This window comes from Siniperca chuatsi, linkage group LG14 (assembly GCF_020085105.1).
Source record: "Siniperca chuatsi isolate FFG_IHB_CAS linkage group LG14, ASM2008510v1, whole genome shotgun sequence".
NCBI classification, from domain to species: Eukaryota; Metazoa; Chordata; class Actinopteri; order Centrarchiformes; family Sinipercidae; genus Siniperca; species Siniperca chuatsi.
This window is the reverse complement of record NC_058055.1, coordinates 11674638-11695551: the sequence shown is the minus strand read 5'-3', so window position 1 is coordinate 11695551 and position 20914 is coordinate 11674638. Positions and strand designations below refer to the sequence as shown.

General features: G+C 40.1%; 1 protein-coding gene across 3 annotated transcripts; it reads right to left on the bottom strand.

Annotated features, from left to right (window-relative positions):
- Window positions 1–7045: 7045 nt before the first annotated feature.
- il13ra2 (interleukin 13 receptor, alpha 2) lies at window positions 7046–20724 on the bottom strand. Of its 3 annotated transcripts, none has more exons than XM_044221363.1 (10): window positions 20491–20724; window positions 20195–20311; window positions 19751–19902; window positions 19002–19158; window positions 18779–18899; window positions 17277–17461; window positions 16683–16837; window positions 15802–15949; window positions 8784–8901; window positions 7046–8686 (listed from the first exon to the last, which is right to left on the bottom strand). In XM_044221363.1, exons 2-10 carry the CDS (start codon window positions 20283–20285, stop codon window positions 8602–8604), a joined length of 1212 nt encoding a protein of 403 aa, XP_044077298.1. In that variant the 5' UTR covers window positions 20286–20311; window positions 20491–20724; the 3' UTR covers window positions 7046–8601. The 3 variants fall into 3 exon arrangements, with proteins under 3 accessions (XP_044077298.1, XP_044077300.1, XP_044077299.1); XM_044221365.1 differs by lacking the exons at window positions 7046–8686; window positions 8784–8901 and adding exons at window positions 14222–14830; window positions 15272–15300; XM_044221364.1 differs by lacking the exons at window positions 7046–8686; window positions 8784–8901 and adding exons at window positions 14222–14830; window positions 15272–15347 and having other exon boundaries at window positions 20491–20723.
- Window positions 20725–20914: the final 190 nt, after the last annotated feature.

The window sequence follows — 20914 nt, the reverse complement described above, 5'->3', positions numbered from 1 at the left end:
TCTTTCTCTCAAGCAGTGGCATGTTTAACTAAAAATGCTAATCCAAAATCAGTTTCGATGGAGTCTGGTGTGAGTATATTGATTGTTTCTCTATGCTATGTGAAAATAAAGGGGTGGAGCAGGGTATTTTTGTTAAAATAGGCAGCTCTACGCTTACATTCAAGTGTGTCTGGGATTAAAATTGTTCTATGGGCACCAGACTTCTCTAGGACTGACTGGAAACACCAATCCAAAAAGGTTATAATTATCAATATTAAATGTTATATTGTGAATTATTAATAAATATTGATTTAACACATTTAACACAAACAGAATCATTTTGCAGCTGAGAATAATTCTGCGCCTCTGCAGCTGCTGCTACATGCTCTCATCTCTGAATACTTTGGATATGACCACAGCTTTTCCCACTACTACAGAGGATTAGCACAACTCTTACTGTATGTCAGCAGAGGAAACAAAACCAAACCAAGAATCCAGCAGTTAGGACAGACAACACATTTAGTCACATTTAATTGTAAATCTCAAGCAGTGAATTGTATTTGTAGTAAAGATTATGTGGCCTTTGGAGAGTAGCCTGGCCCCTGGGTGCAGTAACCAGCCAGACCCTGCACTCTTTCACTCGGCAGGGACAGATTCCAGTTACTGAGCCTGGGGGACAGAGACAAAGATGAGCTCTGACACCTTGGTGCCTGAGGAGGGAAATTGTTGTTTTAAGTGATACGATTATGCGCAGATGTATTGAAAATATAAGAAAATTATAAATGCAAACCTGAAGCTCCTTCTCTGATCATCAGCAGTGCATGTCCTCTGCAGACTAGTAAGGCAGATAAATGGACTGAAAAGTGACACCTGGGCTATACATTACCCTTTAACCAGTCCTCTATTAAGCTTGGCTCCACCAAAATTACATATTAACCCGAAAAGTTACTCACTTCTCCTCCACTATCACACTTGTGCTGCCCTGCAGTTCCCTGTGTCCCATTAAACCCAAATCCAACAGTCAAATCACTTGAATAACTTTTGTGTGCCTCCTCAGAATATTATTTCATTCAGTGAGCTGCATACCATCCATTATCTTCTGTTTTGTCATGCGGCAAGGGTGCTTTATTTGGATGAGGCGCACAGCAGTTAGAGGTTGCATCCAAATTATCTGAGTAATTCCCATTCACCCATGACACAAAAATGAGAAATATCAATGTGAGTGTGTGTGTGCATGCTTTCTTAGAGTTTCTTTCATTTATTCTCTACTCATTAATCATATAAGGACTCTGTCATGTTACCAGTGAGCCAAATTAAGTAAACAAGAGAGACACAACTACCCATACACACACATGAACATGGACAGTCGGTATGAACATGGCGACCTGGTGTGGGAATCAGTCAGATGCCTAGCTGACCTTGTGGATGTCAATGAATGTTGGATCAAACACTAAAAAACAGCAGTCAGTCTGGAGCCAGATGGTTACTTTCCCAACATGAAAGAAAATATGCAGTGGAAATTGTATATTTAATGTCCGCTTGTACTACAGATTTATTAGTTTGGTGAGATCTATACAAAGTGTCAACAGACTAGTGTAGTTTGTGTGTTAATTAAGGAACAAACAATAGAAAAGTACCTGCACACCAAATCAGAGCTTCCTTAGGCTTTGTTTTAATCTAACTCTTTCTTACTCAGGTAAATACCCACACATAAAGGTAATGACAGAACCTGCATGACGAGATGAGGTGACAGACGATCCCAAAAGTTCAATACAAATATTAATATGTATATTAAGTCTACAAGTTTAAATATATTTAATTTTCAATTTAATCAGTAGGTCACAAGAGAATCCACAAAAAATATCCAAAACACATTTCTTCGTGGTGGGTGCTGTAGATTATCTGGACACTAGAGGGCAACAAGAGCTATAATAAAAAGTGTCACCTAATCCTAACTACATATACACTCAAAAGCAGGTTCTCTACACAAGAAAATTAGGTAAACATTATAATTATTATTTTACCATGCATATTTGTATTGTGCCATGTACCATATACATATAAATAAAAGTCAAGGTCCTCATTGAATCTTCAAAGATCATCCTGATTCTTACTTATACAGCTATTTCTGTTTACTTGCAAGTAAGATGTCACAGTTGAACAATACTATTGATGTACTATATACAATAGTATGAACAATATATTAAATTCATCATTTCTGGTTCTTCCCAAACACTGAGCAGAATATTCACACCTGACCTGATGTTGCATGTGAAAACCAAAAGGCAAATGAGGGTCTTTACTGTTTGAAATACAATACACTGTATGCAGCCATTTATGTGACAGCAAGTGATTACTATGGAGATGTCCTGCTGTACATAAAACACCTTTTTTCAATGTCATACAAATGCAACTGTGGTGGATACATACAGGAAATGAGTTCAACACATTTTAGATTGTTGTTCCATAACTGGTATGGAGGCTGCTGAGGGTTGACTCATGGGAAAGGTTGTACAAATATTCTGATTCTGTGATAAATGATGTTGCAATTATTAGGCAATCTAATGGGACAATAACATACACATTATGTGCAAAATGCAGCAGTTATCATTGTTCCTGTACAAATATATCATAACAAATATACAACAGATAAAACAAATAGATTCTAAGGTCTGAACTGGCTGTTTATTTTACTGTTTACTTTATTGCTTTTGTGTATTTCATGTGTTTTATTTATTTATATTTCGTCATTCACTGTGGTATTTTATTTTTCTTGTTGTGAAGCACTTTGTACTTTGTTTTGATAAGTGCTCTATAAATAAAGTTTTATTATTTATTATTATAATAAGGTATTTCTAGCTATTTCAGTTATGACAGACAGGTTGTGTTATGATGTTATGCAGATGTCAAATACTATATTCTTACTGAACCATTTTCATTTAAAGGAGTAAATTACCCCGTAAATGTTTACATCTGTCAGTTAAAGAAAATTAATGATGAAAGCTCCCTCTGATAAGCCTAGAATGTTTTGTTTTTCAGAAAGACAGCTTTCATCTTGGCAAGGAGTTCAGCACCCTTAATTTGATAAAATCCGTTTCCACTGCAGTCTGCCCCTTTGTCCTGAATAACACACTATTAGCTGAGGTAGACACTTAATATTCGTTAGTAAACCGCCTTTAAATGATTTACAATACTACAGGTAATAGTGCTTTCAACAGTACACTTTATTTGAAATAGGTCATAAAAAGAAACTGAAAAAAACCCCAAACACTGCTGATATCCAGCGGCTTGTTAAACATTTTGTCACAATAAAATCTGATATTGTGCCTCTAAAAACAAAAACCCAACATATCCTCCTCGCATCCATCTTTTCCTGGCCTGCATCAGTACATAAATTGAAGAAAAAGTATCAGATTTTTTTCTAAAACCTATGAACACATGTAAAATGTCGCCCATGAAATACTGAAGTGAAGTACACTATACACACAAAAATCCCATTAAACAGTATACTGTACTGTGTAAAATACATTATTGCATTATATTTCCATAAAAGGCAATATAACAGTAAATATAAAAGGAGGTCATTGCTCAAAACCCCTAAACTCTTACTGAGAAATAACTAACAGTCCTAAAGTACTAACTAAAGAAATAACTAACAGGTGTACTTGAACCAGAGATTGAAATTATTTTTATGAGGATGATTATTACAAAACATGAAATGTTGTGTCGCCTCTCAGACCCCCATAAACACAGGTATCTGGATGTCTTGTAACATTACATTTTCATAAAAAAAGATACTTTTTTATAATGCATAGAGCTCATAAAAAAGTAATGACAACATCTGACCAACTCTACCATTTAAAGGTCCAGTGAGGCTATTGGCAGAAATGGAATGTAATATTTATAAGTATATTTTCATTAGTGTATGATCACCTGAAAATAAGAAACGTTTTCATTACCTTAGAATAAGCTGTTATCTACATAGGCAGCAGGTCCCCTTCCACGGAGGTCGCCATGTTACACCGCTATGTTTCTACAGTAGCCCAGAACAGACAAACCAAACACTGGCTCTAGATAGGGCCATTTGGGTTTTTCAATTCAATTAAATGAAATTTTATTTATATAACACCAAGGAGGGAACCACAATGCAAATTCCACCTAGAAATTTAAAGAGAGGTAGAAACATGCATTAATGGGATGAATATGCATACAGATGGAGAGGGAGAGAAGGATAGAGAAGCTCAGTGCATCATGGTAAGTCTCCTGGCAGTCTAGGCCTATAGCAGCATAAGCGTCTAGCGTCTTTATGTCCTTAAGGCATGCTTGAGGTTTAGCTAACTGGTTAGTTTCATCTGGCTTGATCGATAGATATAATTGGGTATCATCCGCATAACAATGAAAGTTTATGGAGTGTTTCCTAATAATATTGCCTAGAGGAAGCATATACTAGGTGAATAAAATCGGTCCAAGCACAGAATTTTGTGGAACTCTGTGACTAACTTTTGCGTACAAGGACGACTCACCGTTAACATGTACAAACTGAGAATGATCTGATAGATAGGATTTAAATCAGCTTAGTGCGGTTCCTTTAATGCCAATTAAATGTTCCCATCTCTGTAATAGGATGTGATGGTCAATGGTGTCGAATGCAGCACTAAGATCTAACAAGACAAGTACTGAGACAAGTCCATTGTCTGATGCATTTAAAAGGTCATTTGTAATTTTCACCAGTGTCTAAATAATGACTTAACATCAAATAAACTGTTGTTATTTAGAAAGTCACACAACTGGTTGGCGACTGCTTTCTCAAGGATCTTAGAGAGAAAGGGAAGGTTAGATATAGGTCTATAGTTGGCTAAAACCCCTGAATCAAGAGAAGGCTTTTTAAGAAGAGGTTTAATTACAGCTATTTTAAAAGACTATGGGACATAGCCTGTTGATAAAGACAGATTGATCATATCCAGTAAAGAAGTGCTAACTAAGGGTAAAACGTTTTTAAGCAGCCTAGTTGGAATAGGGTCTAAGAGACAGGTTGATGGCTTAGATGAAGAAATCATTGAAGTTAGTTAAAGAAGGTCGATAGGAGCAAAGCAGTCTAAATATATACCAGGTTTTATAACTGTTTCTAAGGTGTTTGAAGATAAATCGGTACCGGTTGTGGGCAGGACGTGATGAATTTTTTCTCTAATAGTTAATAGTTAGTTTAATAGTAAATTTTATCATTAAAGAAGCTCATGAAGTCGTTACTACTGAGGGCTATAGGAATACATGGTTCAATAGAGATGTGACTCTCTGTCAGCCTGGCTACAGTGCTGAAAAGAAACCTGGGGTTGTTTTTATTTTCTTCTATTAATGATGAGTAGTAAGCTACTCTGGCATTACGGAGGGCTTTCCTATACTTTACTATACGTTTTAAGACTATCTTGCCAGACTAAATAAGATTCTTCCAGGTTGTTGGAATGCCATTTGCTTTCAAGTTTTCGCAATGTTTGCTTTAATTTGCGGGTTTGGAGGTTATACCATGGAGCTAACTTTCTTTATTATATTATCTTCTTTTTTAGAGGGGCAATAGAGTCGAGTGTTGTTCGCAGTGAGCCTGCAGCACTATCAACAAGGTCAATTTGGGAGGGGCTGAAATTAGCATAGGAGCCCTCTGTTATATTGAGACATGACATTGAATTAATTGCAAATGGTATCGCTTCCTTGAATCTAGCCACAGCAATATCAGACAGACATCTAGTCCTTGCCTAATGATGTGTAGTCCAGTAATAGGAGCTCAAAAGTTATTAAATAATGGTCAGATAATGAAGGATTCTGTGGAAAGCCTATTAAATGTTCAATTTCAATGCCATATGTCAGAACAAGGTCGAGGGTGTGGTTAAAACAGTGACTGGGTTTATGTACACTCTTACAGAAGCCAATCGAATCTAATAATGAGATAATAGCAGTACTAAGGCTATCATTTTCAACGTCCACATGAGTATTAAAATCACCTACAATAATTACTGTATCTGTTTTAAACTTGATAAAAACTCTGAGAATTCAGATAAATAAGGACCAGGAGTGCGGTACACTATTACAAACAGAATTGGCTGTTGTGTTTTCCAGGTCAGGTGTGAAGGACTAAGTGTGAAGTCTAAGAACAAGGCTTTCGAGTGAGTTCTAATTTAGTTTAGGTTTAGGGTTGATTAATAGGCTTGAGTCGAAGATGGCTGCAACTCCAAGTGGTCGGGGGGCAAACACCGTCACTAAGGAGTTTGGGGTGGGTAACTGCTCTGGAAGCGCAGAGAAGCGTGTAGGACTGCAACTCTGCCTCCTGGTCTCAACTCTGAATTGTAATGGTTTGGTCTACGAAAAAACTCACAAGCCCACATTGTTTGCTGGACACCACCTTGATAGCAAGCATCAGAATGAAGACATGCGGCTAAACATGTCATCACTGGTCAGATCTGGCAGGGGCCCAGGGAAAACTACGGAGTCCGACATTGTCTTTGCATATGTACATACCGACTCAACATTTTCGCAAGTTTCGCGGCTACCATAGTTTCTCCTACACACTTGGAAGGGGAGGGTGAAGCGAGCTGTATTCAATTGCAATTTCACAACTAGATGCCACTAAATCCTACATACTGGAGCTTTAATACACTCAAATGTACAAAAATCAAAGGGAAGGTGGGGTACATTGGTATAAAATTGTGTGGAGTTTGTGTTCAGTCATTTCCTGTTTTATTTTGTAATAGTCTCCTTCCCTCAAGTGTCTTTTAGTTTTGCGTCCTGTCTTTGATTACTTTGATGGTTTTCACTTGTCTTGATCAGTTTCACCTGTGTCTCGTTGTCTCCCTAACCTAAGTGTATTTAAGTCTGTGTTCTTCGGTGTTTGTCATTGTACCCTGTGTCAAGCAGTTACAGAAACATTGTTCTGCAGTCATGGTGAGTTATAATTTAAACTCTTAAAGACAAAACTTACAAGGAGCTGTGGCCTTAAAAAATCCCACTCAGCTGCATTATAAATTCTGAAATGAGAGACTTCACTGGCTTGAAGTGTACAATAAAGACATAGCACAAAATCATTTCACATGTATATTATCCCTGTATATTTTGACATAATAAAATCTTTGTTGACTGGCAAGAGCTGAGGCAAAAAGTTAACAATTAAACACAAAACAGAATGTTTTCACAACATGAAGTGGACCTGTGCCGACTGAATCAACTGGCAAGAGATCTGGCAAATAGTACAACATCAAAAACAAATTCCCAAAGAATAAGTAATTGCTCCTAAACACAACATCAGCAAAGAAATTTCTGCTGACTAAAGAAGCTGGGAAGAGTTGTAGCAAAAAGTAAACAACCGATTGGAAAAACAATTATAAAGAGTGATACTTTTCTCCATAATGTAACATTTCCAGTTAACATGACATCTCAGAATAGTTCATATAAATTCAAGCATTTGTATAACTAGAATTACTGCCCCACAGTTGTATGCCTCCGCCAACCAGTCAAGTTGCAGTTTACATCCATGTCTGTCCAGACTCATATATGTAGTGAATACTTGAAAGGAATTGAATAAAAGGTATAAAGTGTATTTTTTGGCTAAATGGAAGTTATCACTATATTGATGATACATATATATGATTCCAGTGAATATACATTGTTGAACTGATTAATGAAGGATTATCATAGATGTATTGGCTAAACAGGCATCACATGTACTTGATTACTATGTAAAGATGGATTCTTATAGAGCATAGCTCCTGGCATTTTTGGAGGCGTGCTCCAATGTGTTGTTTGCAGTCATGTGATTTTGATGATGCTCAAAATTCAGAATGAGGCAGGAAGTGAAAGGCAGAATGGACAAGCTGGAGGAAAGCCTGAACTGTGCTAGTTATTGTTTACTCATTGTGTTGACCCAGTCAATGTGTGTGTGACATCTGGAATTGGCCATTTCATTCTTAAATTATAGCTAAATAAAATATGGTCACAATCTTCCCTTCTCTCCCTGAGTTATGGTGTTGAATAATGGCCAAAAAGTATTTTTCCAGGTCATTATGATGTCACAGTGAAGTTGACCTTTGACCTTTGAGTCAAAGGTGTCACCAATTCATTGTCCGTGAAATATGTTCATCAATTCTTGAGTTATGGCCAAAAATGTGTTTTGTGAGGTCACAGTGACCTTGACCTTTGACAACCAAATTCTAATCATCCTTGAGTCCAAGTGGACGTTTGTGCCAAATTGTAAGAAATTCCTTCCAGGCATTTCTGAGATATCGCATTCACGAGAATGGGACGTACATACGGACAACCAGAAAACATTGCCAGTGCGGAGACATACAAATGTAAATAAAAAAGGCATGCACAGTCCAGTATTTTGAAAACTATAATACTGTTTGTAAATTTGATAATTTTTTGTATATAACCCACTGTAACCTTCACCCTAATATGTAATATCTTCAGTAATGTGTTAGCAGTGGCTACAATCTCAGGTGATGACTGTGTTGCTTCTTTGAGCTTCATTGTGTGATTTTCAATCAGCGACCCTGAAAATGAGAGCAGGGGAGTGCAACAATAAAACATCTGTCAGACGTGCTCTTTGAGAGCGATGAAGGTGCAGGTTTTCTTGCCTTTTTAGGCCTCCACCACTGTAAGAACTGGATTTCTGGCAAACAGAGAGAGCAGAGAGTCTGGCTTCTTCACTTGTCTTGATCTCCTCCTACAAAAGAAGCACAGTTTGGAGTGAGCTTACCTTCTAATTTCATTGTATATCTCAGTGTGTGTGCATACTATATTGTATATGTGTTTTTACTTACACTTTGAGCACTGCCCCCACACACAGCGACAGCACCAGTACGACAATGATGGTAACAGCAATATATACATAGACAGGTACCATGTCCCATTCTGCTTCAGGTGCGACTTCTTTCTTTTCTAAAACAAAAGCAAACACAAACACATGAGGTCAGGTAGGTTTGTTTGTTTATTTACATATCCATTTCATCTATCAATGAACCTTACAAAGTCAACTACAATCTACATAAACAATAAATCACCATGAATATAATGTCCAACCAAAGCAGAAGATCCATATTTGGACATAGTTGTGATTTTTGTTGTGTTAGCGATGTATTACAGTGTTTTTTATTGAAACATTTTTAAATACTTAGGGTAAAGTGCTAACTTTCAGAATTCACTTTAATATCACACCTGTCACTGTCCTCTTTCAGTGTCCAAAAATTAAAGGGACTATGCATATATAGATATATCAATTGTTCACCCAATGTGGATGTACATATGTGGGTGTTTTTAAAACTAAGTCAGAACTCAAAGGTTTTATTGATAAAATTTTTATGTAGATTAATATATTTTTTTAAGTAATACATCCACAGAACTTTTAGAAAGGTACGGAATAAAATTACAGTTCTGCATATTTAAACAAAATAAACAACAACTACCGACAGTCATAGTCCTTACAACCTTAACTAATGTGTTGTCACTGGTTAGATTGTCAAGATTAGAGAAATAACAGCAGTAATCCTTGAGTGTTACCGACTCGCCAGGTTCCCCCGTCAACCAGCCTCAGCGCGCTCCATCACCAAAATACTGATTATACACACCTGCTGCCCGTCAGCACCCAATCACATTCATCATGTTTCCACTCCAGTGGGTATTCCACTCCATCCGGCTCCAGTGTGTTCCCACTCCAGCCTGTGTCTCACTTCATTCCACTCCAGCCTGTTCCCTCTCCAGCGGGTGCTTCACTCCAGTGTAGTTTCCCTACCAGCTAACCCACCATCATCAACGGATCCGTAAGCACAAGGACAGTATCTGTGAACATTCTACATCCTCATAACTACCCATTATCTGCAAATTGTGTTTACTCTTCTGTTGTCTCAATAAATCAACATCTACCTCCATATCAGTGTCTCCCACCTATCTGTCCATAACAGAAGACCGGACCACCGCTAACAGGACAACAGCATGAGCTCCACGGATCCATTTCAGGAACTGGTTGACGGTTTCCGACGACTGCTTTCCCCCAATCCACCTACCTCCACACCAGCGAGCACTCCTGTCACTTCCGCCATCACTCCTTCACCACCGGTGTATGCCAGTCCCATGGCCAAACCGGCGCCCTTCTCTGGCTCGGTGGAGGACTGCAACGGTTTTCTCCTGCAGTGTTCACTGGTCCTGGAGATGCAGCCGCACCCAAGGTGGCCTTCATCATATCCCAGTTGCATGGACGAGCTCTCCAATGGGCAGAATCACTGTGGTCGCAAAACGGATCATTTACCCAATCTCTAAACACCTTCATAACCCACTTCAAAGAAGTTTTCGGCATTCCAGCAAGTGATTCGTCAGCTGGTGAGCAACTATATCATTTGAAACAAGGGTCAAAATCCATCAATGACTATGCACTCAGGTTCCGGAGTCTCGCAGCAGCCAGTGGTTGGAACGAACAATCTCTCATTGCAACTTATCGCCAGGGGTTGGATCCCAGGGTGTGGTTGCATCTCGCTGCATACGAGGATACCATCGGCCAAGAACGATTCATCCAGCTCTCCATCCGAGTGGCCACTCGTATGCAGTCATGTCTAGAAGAACACCAGGGCCAGTCACCAATCTCACCATCCCTCCGCCAGCCAGAGCCCATCAGCCCTCCAGAACCAAGATCTGAACCTATGCAACTAGAAAATAACCGCCTGACACTGGCTGAGTGGCAGAGGCGGCTGTCCCGGGGTCTGTGCCTGTATTGTGGAGCTACGGGGCATGTGATCACGACATGCCCCATCCGTGCACCTCGTCCCATGGTGAGTACCATCCTACCCTCCAAAAATAAAATGAAGCCACTCTCTACCATCGTAAACTTACTGCATCCAATATCTCCATTCCAGCCTATGCTCTCCTCGACTCCGGGTCAGCTGGCAACTTCATCTCGGGTGCCCTCTGCCGCTAGCTCAAACTCCAGACCACAACCACACTGTCCATCTACCAGATTCACTCCGTGACTGATCAACCCCTCAGCCGGAACCATGTGCAGTTGAGTGCTGGCCCAGTCACCCTCCAGGTCGGGCTATTACATAAGGAACAGCAACATCTACTGGTTCTGGAGGATTCCACCACTGATGTGATTTTAGGGCGCCCATGGTTGGAGCAGCACAATCCCATCATTTCCTGGACCACCAGCGAGATCCTGAAGTGGGGTGACACCTGCTTCCCAGACTGTTTCCCACACCGACCTCAATCTCCCACTCCTCGCTCCAAGATGCTCCCTGTGTATTCCACCTCCATCGAGAGCCCGGTGGAGAAACAGTCCGTGGACATCCCATCGTGTTATGCGCCCTTCGGGGACGTCTTCTGCCCCAAGAAAGCCTCAAAGCTGCCTCCACACCGGCCATGGGACTGCACTATTGATCTACTTCCGGGTGAGCCAGTGCCCTGCGGGAAAATCTACCCATTATCCATCCAAGAACAGAAGGCCACGGAGGAGTATATCAGCGAAGCATTACACCAAGGCTATATCCGTCCATCCACTTCCCCTGCTGCTTCCAGCTTCTTCTTTGTAGCCAAAATGTACGGTGGCTTGCGGCCATGTGTCGACAACTGGGGCCTCAACAAGATCACTGTTAAGTTCCGTTATCCACTTCCACTCGTCCCAGCGGCGGTGCCACTGTCTTCACCAAGTTGGACTTCCGCAGCGCCTACAACCTTTGTACAGCCTTTGTAACTCCTACAGGACATTACGAATATTGTGTTATGCCTTACGGCCTGGTCAATCAATCAATCAATCAAACTTTATTTCTATAGCACCTTCCAACAACCGAAGCTGAACCAAAGTGCTGTACAACATTAAAAACAAGATAAAAAATAATAATGATAATAACAAATAATAAAAGTACAAATAGGTCAGCAGAGCACATTACAACATTAAGATAAAGAGAAGTGTCACACGGCCACTAAGTGTTAAAAGCTATTCTAAATAAGTGGGTTTTAAGTTTAGCTTTGAACAAAGGCAGGTCTGTGATGGAACGTAAGTCAATTGGCAGAGAGTTCCAGAGTTTCGGACCGGCCACTGCTAAAGAACGGTCGCCCCACTGTTTGCACCGGGACCGGGGGACCTCCAGCAGATGTTGCCCAGCAGATCGTAGAGATCTGCCGGGTCGGTGAGGGCTCAAAATCTCACACAAATAGGAAGGTGCAAGGCCATTGACTGCATTAAAAACAAATGTCAAAATTTTAAAATGAATTCTGAACTGGACAGGGAGCCAGTGCAGGGAGTATAGGACAGGTGTGATGTGCTCGCGTTTCCGACTGTTAGTGAGCAGGCGGGCCGCAGCATTTTGCACAAGCTGCAAACACCCCCTCCATATTCCAGGACTTCCAGGAGAGTTTCAACGACATCCTGATCTACTCCCGGAGCATGGCCAAACATCGCCACCATGTTGCGGAGGTCCTGAAACGCCTGAGGGAGTTCCAGCTCTTCCTAAACGCTGAGAAGTGTTCCTTCCACCAACCCTCAGTACAGTTTCTTGGCTACAACATCAGCACCAGTGGCATCCAGATGAACGAGGGGAAGGTCGACTCCATCCACAATCAAGGAGCTCCAAAGATTTCTAGGATTTGCAAACTTCTACTGACGATTCATCCAGGGCTACAACTCCATTGTGTATCCACTCACCAACCTACTCCGTAATAAGCCCAAGTCACTGTCCTGGTCAGCAGCTGCCAATGAGGCCTTCAACACCCTAAAGGAATCCTTCACCAGCGCACTGCTCCTCGTTCACCCCGACCCGAGAAACCCTTCGTCAAGGAGGTGGATGCCTCCAGTACAGGAGTAGGAGCGGTGCTCTCACAGCAGTAGGGGAATCCAGCCAGACTCCATCCATGTGCCTTCTTCTCCCGCAAGCTCAGCCCAGCGGAAAGGAACAACGACATTGGCAACAGGGAACTTCTTGCCATAAAACTTGCCCTGGAGGAGTGGAGGCACTGGCTGGAGGGTGCCAAGCACCCTTTCCTGGTACTCACAAATTATAAAAATCTAGAATATCTATGAGACGCCATGAGGCTAAACCCACACCAGGGCCGCTGGGAACTATTCTTCCCACGATTCTGCTTCAACATTTCCGATCATCCCTGTTCCAGGAATGGGAAGGCAGATGCATTATCCTGCCTATACACCTCCAAAGAGACCACAGAAGAACCAGAACACATCATTGTTAGTCCCATCCAATGGGCGGACCACTCTGTGCCTTCCTCCAATGCCTCCTCCAACACTCCGCCAGGCTGCCCCCCGGGCTTGCAATATGTGCGCAGAACACAACGCAACCCACTCATCCACTCCTCGCACTCTTCTCTGGGCACTGGCCACCCAGGGGCCCTCTCGCTGCTAAGAGAGCGCTTCTGGTGGCCAAATATGGCTAGGGATGTGAGAAGGTACATCCACGAATGTCAGGAATGCGCCGTCTCTAAAAGGCCGCGCCACCTTCTATCCAGCAAGTTAATTCCTCTGCCCATTCCCGACAGACCCTGGTCACACCTAGGGGTGGATTTCATAACCAACTTGCCAGCCTCCGTTAACAACACCTGTATCCTGGTAGCGGTAGACTCGTTCTCCAAGTCATGCAGACTATTACCACTCAAGGACCTACCCACAGCAATGGAGACAGCAGAACTTCTGTTTAACTACGTGTTCCACTATTATGGTATACCGGAAGACATAGTGTCAGACCGTGGACCCCCGTTCATTTCCAGAGTTTGGAGAGCCTTCTTCTTCTGACAATAAGCCTATCATCTGGGTTCCATCCGCAGTCGAACGGGTAGACGGAAAGGAAGATCCAGGAGATCGGCCGGTTCCTGCATACCTTCTGCCATGGCCACCAGAACTCTTGGAACCAGTTCCTGGGTTGGGCCAAGTACTCCCAGAACTCCCTCCGTCATAGACTTTAAAGCTCTGTGCTGCTGTGAAATGCATACATTATTTTCTTTTTGAAGTAAAAAACAAGTTCTAAATTGATAAGAGGTCTGGAGGTCGTCAAAAGCAGACCGTGATTTGAAGAAAGGCCTGGTTTGCAGCAGAGCCGATGGAATACAAGATGGTATCGTCAACAGAAAAATGGACATTGCAATATTCAGTTGGAAAATGGATATTATTTATGTTCAGAGTAAACAGCAGGGGGCCTAAAATTGATCCTTGCGGGGACACTATTATCAACCATCTGGAGAGCAATGAAGGAGACTCACACCAGCGCAGTTTGATCAAAAATTTTATTCTATGAAAACATTGTGATGCTTCAAAGCAGAATGACAATGAGTTTAATTACAGTTAAGCTACAGATACTTTAGTTACATTGGGTAGGAAGATAGGAATTTTAACAAGAATGAAGTCAGGGAAGTTTCAATAAACTGCCATGATATTTGGCAAATACTCCATTAAACCATCAACCATTAAACATCAAAACAAATACCCAATAAGTTCTTTCCAGACTGTCCTCACCAGAAAAACATCCATATAGCCCATCTCTGCCAGCAGCTTATTATGACCCATGTTTATGTTTATTGTAGGATGTGACCTCTAGTGGTTGCGATAATTATGACGGGAGCAAACCAGGAAGTCAGGTGACATATGGAGGTGGTGGGGTGGATGGATGGCACAAATAAACAAAGGACTTTCACCCAGGAGACCTTCAAGTATCCATAAAGCCAGGCACACAAAATACAGCTGACACCTTCATCATATTTTGCTTATAGCCCCAGAAATCAACCAGCACTCCTACATCATAGTTGTCAAGTTGTGAACCCTAAATCGAAGATGATCCTTCATCCTTCCCTCCAAAGGACCACAACATGGCAATGTCTGTGACTGTAAAAAAGAGGACAGATTAGAAAGTTAGCACAAATAGTGATTTTTGTTCATTTGTTTTTTTGGTTTTATAAAAGGACCATGATGTTTTAATGCTGTCTAATAGCCTGAACTGTCATTTTGTTATTCTGACACACCTGGCTGCAGTGACATAAATTACTCACATTAGAATGAGATTTCGAGAAAATGTCATTCCTTGTCAGAGTATATGTATTTTCTATGGCTTGCAGAATTAAAAAATCTTTATAGATTATTTCTTTATCAAACAAAATCCTCTTTAGCTCTGAAAATTATCTAGAATAAAATGAACTCAAATTATAGTTGACATAAGAACAGAAGGATATACCATGAAAATAATAACAAGGTACAATATATATGCAATGTATGTTTTGCAATATCATAAAAATAAACATAATAATAACTATCAAAAATTTAACTTACTATTTGATGATGACATCAGGGTCTTCCAGCTGGGATCCACAAAGTTAATGTGAGTCATGAGTACTTGTTGATGTGGCTTTAAACAAAAAAGTTGCTTTACAGCTTAGTAAGTCCTTTCACTGGAAACACACTTTGAATAGATCCTTCAGGAATGCAGAGTTAAATCCAATGATTTCATAAACTTCAAGTCAAGGTTTTCTATGTCTGTGACACATTACTACATATAACAAAAAGATTAGGCAAATGCTGAAAAAATCTCATGGGAACATCCGGACAAAGACAATGACTGGGAGAGTATTGATGATTGATGGAGCATTTACAAAATCTTTCAAGTTTTCCACAATAAGCTTGTTTGTCACACTCTGGTGAACTGATTTCATGCTAGAAACTATATATATATATATATATATCAGGTATATATCCCTGTATATATACATATCAGGTTTTCTTTGTAAAGGCTAGTATTACATGGTGACAAGTTAATACTGGTGTTTTTAGTGCAATGTTGTAGTAAATTGAAACATCATTACCTGGGTGGCATGATGGACGACTCCACTCACTCCAAAAGCTTTTGTCTGCACAATACTTATGCAATTTAGACCGAACCCTGAAGCAGTGTCTCTCATTGTTGTGGATGGAGGGCACTATTACGCTCGTCTGTTTGGTTAGAATCTGCTCCTGTAAATAATAAAAATAAGTATGTAGTAATGTGTAGTGTGTTAAGATAATGAAAGAGCTTGTTAATATAGTTGATCAAGCATATCATTATAATTCTTCTCTTAAGTCTCAGAACTTTTTACAACTGGGTCTGTTAAACTGGAAGTGTGAGATTGTATTCTGATTCATGTGACTAGAAATCAAGTATTCTGATTCGCCAAGATATTCAAAATGTCAACAGTGTTTTGTCTCCTCAATAATCTGCTGTTATCAACACCAGCAAGTTATATTGAATATTGTAATTGCACTCACTTTAATAAGTAGAGTCGTGATAAAACAAATGACCAAACCAAGCAGGTTAGGTAAGGAAACACATTTCTACACACAGAAATTCTGGGAATTTTCTTGGATATAAGAAGTAATTAAATGCAAACAAAATTATAAGATGCACATGTTTAATCATGATGCAAGTTGATGTACTTGCATGATTCTTGCGATTTTTGGGCTGTATCTGCATGGTTGAATGCACTTATTGTCACTCGCTTTGGGTAAAAGCGTCAGCTAAATAAATAAATGTAATGTAAATGTTTTAAAGTTGTATACATTATTATTTGATTCTTCCCTGTATGCTTATATGACTCTACAGCAGCCTAATCCAGTTTTATACAGGTGGCACTGCACTGCTTTCATTACATCTGTGGAAGCCCATTCAAAACAAACAAAGGTAAGATATCAGATAATAGGTCATCCATACCGATGCAATTTTTCCATCAGGTCCCTCTTGAAGGTGTTCCACCTCCCATTCTAGGCAGTGTCCAGGAACCCTACCAACAGGATGGTCCCAGTGTAGTTCCAGCTGCAAGTCTGGACCTGTTTGCAAATGCAGCTTCTCTGTGGTCTCAGGCTTCACTGCATTAAAACATTAAAACAAGGAAGAACAGATTACACATTGTGAAAGGGAGATGAGAGGAACAGACACCAAATATTGGTGAGATAACAGTGGAGTAAAGGCCAAAAATGGAGTCAAAACATGAGGTCAGTAATCACTTTCGGTAACGCTTTATTTGGATAGTCCGCCAGATACTTTATAGAGTATTTGTAACACCTGTTTCGCTTTGTCTGTAGATCATTATCAATAGAGTATATGTGACAATTCATGAATATACCCTAACCGAGATGGTTTTTTTTGCCTAACCAAACCTTAACCACACCATCGTGTAATATCAGAAAACAGTTGAATTGTTGAATCTGTTACAAATACTCTATAAACTATCTGTAGGCAGACTATCCAAATAAAGTGTAACCTCACTTTCCCCTCACTGAGTTTGCAAGGCGAACATTCACGTACCATGGTTTTGAATTTGCAGGGAGATGTATGTTGGTTTCAGGGGCCCTTCAGGAGAGGAGCCATTAACACAGAAGTTGATATCAGTGAAATCAGGGAGAGACATCCCTGTGAAGTCGCAGCCACTCCTGACTTGGCTTGAAATTAGGTATTTCGGGCATTCTTCTGCCTTTTCCAGTTCCTTGTACCTGGGGAGGAGACAAACCACATAACTCACTGCTTAGATGGGTGCTATCTGTTCAGTTTTGTTGAGAGTTGGTGAGGTTTGAAGATGTTTACTTTATGTTTACCATCAACTCAATTCTTCAAGGATCAATGGCCTTTTTGTGGTTCTCAGTAGCATTTCAACTTGACATTAGAAATATTCAAGAACACTCTTGAAGAAATCATTAAACAATCAACAATTCCCGGCATAATCGTGACAATCTTGCTACTGATGGCACTGAAGAATTCAAGATAACTTTATTGTCATTCAGACTATAGGGGCACAGTAAAACAAAGTTATGTTGCATCTGGCTCACAATGATAATTGAGAAATACTATAGAACTAACAGATGTAAGAATAATAAATGAATTATATAAATATACTAGATTTTATATATATATATATATATATATAAATAAACATGAGTACATGTGGATGTACATATGCTGCAAACACAATCCTGTAGGAAATTGCAAAAGGCTCAGTGACACCAAGCATCACTGAGCTATATTTGCAACACTATGTGTTTACATTTGCTTGTTGGTTTCTTTCTGTGCACATGTAGGCAATTGCTAGGTGATCCTCAGTAGAAAACAGTTTTATAAAAAAGTGTAACCAGTCCGTTAATTATGTGTGTAACTGTACCATGACTTTCAGAGAGATTGCTGATGAGTTTCTTTCAACATAAGAGGAAAAAGGTTCACTTCTCCTGCACTGAATTTCAGTTGCTCTGCCTCAAGAAAAAACAATTGCTATGTGTCTGTTTCCCCAAAATGAAGAACTGCTGATGCATTTCAGTGTGAGCCTTTTGTCAGAACTTCTCCCAAGCTTTCTGGGACAGTTGTTTTCCTGTCGACTGCATGGTGTATCCTTGAAAAGGACATGAGTTATTCTCAGTGAAAGCGTCACTCCAAAATGCTGCAGCAGTTTTGTCAGTCCATTAGTTGTAAATAAAATGTACGTGAAAATTTCAACCTGCTCATGGTACTAGATGCAAAGTCAAGAAATCCCCAAAGTCGTTAGTGTTGATTCTCTGGGGATCTTGTCTATCTGTTCCAAATTTAACAGCAATCCATCCAAAGTTGTTGAGACATTTCATTAAAAACCAGCCTCATGGTAGCGCTAGATGAAAAGTCAGGGGATCATCAAAGGAGTTAGGATTTATCTTCCGAGGACCATGAATGTCTGTACAAAATTTCAAAGGAATCCATCTTATAGATCATTTGTTCTGGACCAAAGTGGTGGACTAACTGACCTCTGCAGGAATGGCAAAAAATTGTTTGATGGGCATATGACATACCAGAAATATAGACTTTGCTGTGAGTTGACAGGCGTCTTTGGGCTTCTTCCCCAATTGCACTCCATGTACTTCATGTTATGGTAAACACAGATAAAATCCTGGACTGCGGTACCCACAACACCTAAAGATAGAGAGGTGAATAAAACCAATGTCAATTCATACATTTTTCCAAACATCTTATTTTGATGTTTTTACTATCATCTTTTAAACCTTTAGGACTGACCTTTGCTGGGAGGTTTCTGGACCAGTTCAGTATATCTTGCACTCTTGATCATAGTGTCGTTGGTGCAGGGTCCCCTCAGCAAGGTGTACACTCTCACTCTAACATCTTTCATCAGATCAAACTGGGCACTGTATGTCCTCCTAGTCGTCCTGATAGCCTGCCAATCCAGAAACACAATCCTGTCTTCCAGATTATATGATTTCCATGAGAGATACTGTTCTGAGAAAACTAGCACCCTGCTTCACTGTATGCTTGTATTCAAAGCTGATTATTGTTGTCAGTCAGCCCTGTTTGAAACAAAATTTGATACCTCCACTGTTAACTCGAAAATATCATGCCCTGAAGTATTCAAGCATTGCGAGAAACTGTTAATATCCTGCCAACATTAAATGCACTTTTTTAACACATGACAATGAGACTGGGCTGGGCAAAAAAAAAAAAGCTTCATACTTCACTTTAAACATCTACAATTTAAATTGGTTGGACTCTGTGAAAGAGCTTCATTTATGCATAGTCACAGTAGTCTAGACATTGACATTGTCATCACTGTAGTCACAGCTATCACCATAGATCATAGACTGTGTAGAGACAGAGCTGATCATTGTTGTAGTCACTACTTAGTCATATCTGCCATCATTGTAACCTGACTCCAACACCAGCATCCCTTGGAAACATTATAATGTCTGTATTATTCTTTTAATCCTGCTTATTCAACCTTGAATAATGTACTTAAAGCGGTAAATACTTACAGTCCAACTGTCCCTATATGTGTTGTAGTACTCCAGCTGATACTGTACTGGGCAGTCTGTCATATTAATCAAGCTGGCTGGGGGGATCCATGTAATCTCCAGATGTCCAAGATGACCAGGGTCTAGTATCTCAAGGTCCTCAGGAGGATCCACTGCAAGTGAAAAGGATATTTATTTACAGAGTGTGTTGTGTCTATTGCAAAAGTATTTTAGTATGAATGTTAATGTTCAGTCTTCTCTCATCAGGTGATTAGCAGCATAGAGCAACACAAATGGTATGCAACAATTGCCTATTGCAGATTACTGATTCTGACAAGTTACAAATCGTTTCTTGCACAAAGTCGCACTGGCAATCATCCCATTGTGCGCCACATTACATTCATTTCATTTTATCTCGTCTGGTTTACATATGGATTTCGGTAAAGCAAACAAATCTGGACGAACCTGTAAATCCATTGCAATGCACGCTTTCCTTCCATGTTATTAAAAGCAGCATCAATGTCGCGTTGTAAGTCAGCCAGGATTTAATCGCCATCAGTTAATACACTCTTATAACCAAAACTGAAAAAACAAATACAGATTAAAGAAGTTGTAAAAACCGTTAAATAGATGTGAAAAAATGTGTTTATTTTCAGAATGACGGAATGACTCTCATATGATACAAAATAAAGAACATCATATTAAATTAAATATTGCTAAACCAAACTGAAGCTGTCAGACTTGGAGACGAATGTACTTACGTGAATGCGTGAGAGCGTTTTCCGTCTGAGGCAGGTTCAGGCAGAGATTATGAGACTGACAGTGTGGGTGGACTGACCATGTAGCCTAAACTGCTCATGTCGAAGCCTTACCGCAAGAATCTGATGTAAACGGTGTTTCAGCTGTTGTTTTTTTCCCCGGTAGCATCTGATTCTAAATACTCTGTAAGCAATGAACACATATCCGCATCGATATTGTTTTGGTGTGAACATTAGTATGTTGTGCGGAGGAAGAGGAAGATAAAAAGAGAGGAGCGAGAGGGGCCGTTGCTATTTGAGAAAACAATTAGTTTCACTCTATTTACAGTTTTTACACTTTTTATTTCATAATGACTCTTGTCCTGTCACTTTGTGATAAAGTATTCCACCGAAATTCTCCTTACACCTGGCCACATGAATGCCTCTT